This window comes from Otolemur garnettii, unplaced genomic scaffold, assembly GCF_000181295.1.
Source record: "Otolemur garnettii isolate 467f Iridium unplaced genomic scaffold, OtoGar3 scaffold00023, whole genome shotgun sequence".
NCBI lineage: Eukaryota > Metazoa > Chordata > Mammalia > Primates > Galagidae > Otolemur > Otolemur garnettii.
Genome location: NW_003852418.1, coordinates 11295936 through 11298978, shown reverse-complemented (window position 1 = coordinate 11298978; position 3043 = coordinate 11295936). Strand labels below are relative to the sequence as shown.

The following is a 3043-nucleotide window of genomic DNA, read 5'->3' as shown; positions in this document are numbered from 1 at the left end:
CAGTTTGAACCCACAACCCTTGGTATATGGAGCCGGCACCCTACCCACCGAGCCACAGGCGCCGCCCTGGTCAATTGATTTTAAGTTAAATCAAACAAAACATGGACACATCCAGCCTAGGAATAGACAGAGGGTCTGTGGCCAGTCTATGACCCCTGCCCTAGAGGGACCCACTTTCGGGGTGGTTAAATTTTTTTTGAGACAGAGTCTGACTTTCTTGCCTCCTATGGGGTGTTGTTTCATCATAGGTCACAGCAACCTCAAACTTTTGGGTTCAAAGAATCCTTTTGCTTCAGCCTCCCAAGTAGCTAGGACTATAGGCACTCACAATGCCCAGCTGTTTTTTAGAGACAGGGTCTCACTCTTGCTCAGGCTGGTCTGGAACTTGTGAACTCAAGCAATTCAACTGCCTCAGCCTCCCAAAGTACTGGGATTAGAGGTGTGGGCCACCACACTCTGCCCTAGGGTGGCTAAATTTAAGGAAGTTGAAGGAAGGCATAGATTCTACAAGCACTATGCTCCCTGAGGGGCTACGCAGCCCCCTTTCTCTTAGGAGCTCAGTTTATATTTTGAGAATTCATTTAAATACACAGAATATTTCATGACTTTTTTTTTTTTTGAGACAGAGTTTATGTTGCCCTGGGTAGAGTGCTGTTACATCATAGCTCACAACAACCTCAAACTCTTGCTTGGGCTTAAGCGATTCTCTTACCTCAGTCTCCCAAGTAGCTGGGACTACAGGCACCCAACACAATGCCCAGCTATTTTTTTGTTGCAGTTGTCACTGCTGTGTAGCTGGACTGGGCCGGATTCAAACCTGCCAGCCTTGGTGTATGTGGCTGACGCCGTAGCCACTGTGCTACGGGAGCCGAGCCAGTGACTACTATTTATAACAGTCTTATACTGTGTTTGAGGTCAGACTATAAGACTTGTCTTGTTTTGCAAATTTTACAATGTATGGTTTCACAGCTAAATTCCTCCTGACACCTAGCAGTTGTATCACATTAAGAGGGGCTCCGATGTGATAAATTATAGCCATATAATTTGTATTGTTTTGAAATGAACCTCATTTCTCTCTGCAAAGTCAATTTTGTGACATTCCACTCAATATGAATGCTCAAGTTGAAGCTAAAATTCAAATTTCAATTAGTCCTCTCGCCCCAAAGTGATCTCACACCCTAATAACCACTGTGCAGATATAAGGGTATGTGCATCAGCAAACTGAGGACAGCATGGTACACTGAATATCCAGGACTCAACTCAGCCACTTACTTTCTAGCTCTGACATTAAATATGCCCCAACCCTTCTGGGTATGACTTCCTTCATCTGTAAAAATGGGTGGTGATAATACCTGGTCAATCTCCCTCACAGGGCTGTCACGAGGACAACACGAGTGGAAGTGTATAAAGCACTCCGTGAGCTCCATAGCACTGGACAAATACATTTTATTATCCTCAGCTGTCAGAATGAAATTGGGAGCAATAAGCATTATTTAATGTTTAAACTCCATCTAATAAAGTGGGTTAGTCTAGGATTATAAAAATGCAAATAACAGCAGAACATCCCACTGAGTGCTCCCATGTTCACCCCAAATGGTGTGAGATTTGTTTTTTGCAAAAACTTATACATAAAGATATCACCTTGAATCCAATAGAATGTTAAAAAATTAAAGGGAGAATATAAACAACTCTACTGAAAGTCAATCAATGATTAGAAAGCCAGATTAACCATCAATGTTACTAAAATTAAGAAACAAAAATCAACAGTTGAGCAAACCTACCTTCCAATTTGCCAGTTTTTTAAACTCTATAATTTTTATAACTGCTCCCATGAGAATTCCTAAAAGAGAAAACATAAAGTTGAACATAAGTTTAAGATATGAGAATGTTCACTCAGGTTTATTATTGTATAGCAACTGAATGCTATTCATTATGCCTATAAATGATTTTTATAGAGTTCTGCTCTTTTTACATCTGAAAACATAAGAATGGGAATTAGTGTGAAGTTTATGAGTCACATGAGTTTTCCACACTTGCATTTCAGGCAAACACACCAAAATGAAGTCTATAGAAATCTGAGAGGAAGAAAAGCAAGGTCTTACCTTACAAAGCAAGACCCAAGAATACTATGGTTGGCATGGAAGATTTAATGCCTGGTGTTCTTGCTACATCCATCCATTCTGAGTGTGAGATGGCAGAGAGTTTACACAAGTTTGCCCTGTACTGTTTATTCCTACCATTCCCAAAAAAGAATCCATGATCGCTTTCTCACACTCAAATGGCAGCTCTATGTCAAATATTTAGTTAAAAGATAAAACCAAAATGCTGAAAATAACCCAGAGTAAAAGTTCTGTGAAATTCCTGGAAGAAAACAGACCATCTAAGTTCAAGGATGTTTCTATAAAGTTGACAGGCTCATCATTCTCTCATAAAGCACCTACCAAAAATAATTCCCCCCAAAACAGCACAGGGACAATTTGTGATTGTTCTGCCACATACGAGGTAAACGGCTCTTATTCCTATTGGTTCATCCGAATCACCATGGGAGCTTTTTATAAAATACAGATGCCCAAGCAGAACTCTAGACCTACAAAATCACACTCTCCAGTAGGAGGTGACATAAAGCAAGCTGGCAGACCCCGGCACAGATGTTTCAAGATACAGATCTCCCTTTCCTACTGAGGAAGGAGCTTTCCCCATCAAGAGAAGCCTGAAGAAGTAAGTACACCTTATGGGTAGGACAGGGGACAACACCAGAACATAAAAATTTAATAGGAAAAGGATCTGTTCTGACACTAATTTCTACAGGGGGGCGGGGCGCATACTTTGAAGGGTATAAAGGTAAGTTCATTTTAACTTTATGAGTTGTTTTCTTTTTTGGCAAACACTCAGACATTAAGATATCACCCTGAGGCTTGGTGCCTGTGGCTCAAATGGCTAAGGCGCCAGCCACATACACCCAAAGTGGTGGGTTCAAATCCAGCCCGGGCCTGCCAAACAACAATAATGGCTACAACCAAAAAAAAATAGTCAGGCATTGTGG

General features: G+C 41.1%; 1 protein-coding gene across 2 annotated transcripts in view; it reads right to left on the bottom strand.

The window, feature by feature from the left end:
- Nucleotides 1-3043, bottom strand: part of SLC9A8 (solute carrier family 9 member A8) — a 64429-nt gene that overhangs the window by 50223 nt on the left and 11163 nt on the right. For both annotated transcript variants that reach the window (XM_003787688.3, XM_023512021.1), the window contains exon 4: nt 1782-1840. In XM_003787688.3, the coding sequence (XP_003787736.1) occupies nt 1782-1840 (59 nt within the window). The remainder of the gene's footprint in view (nt 1-1781; nt 1841-3043) is intronic.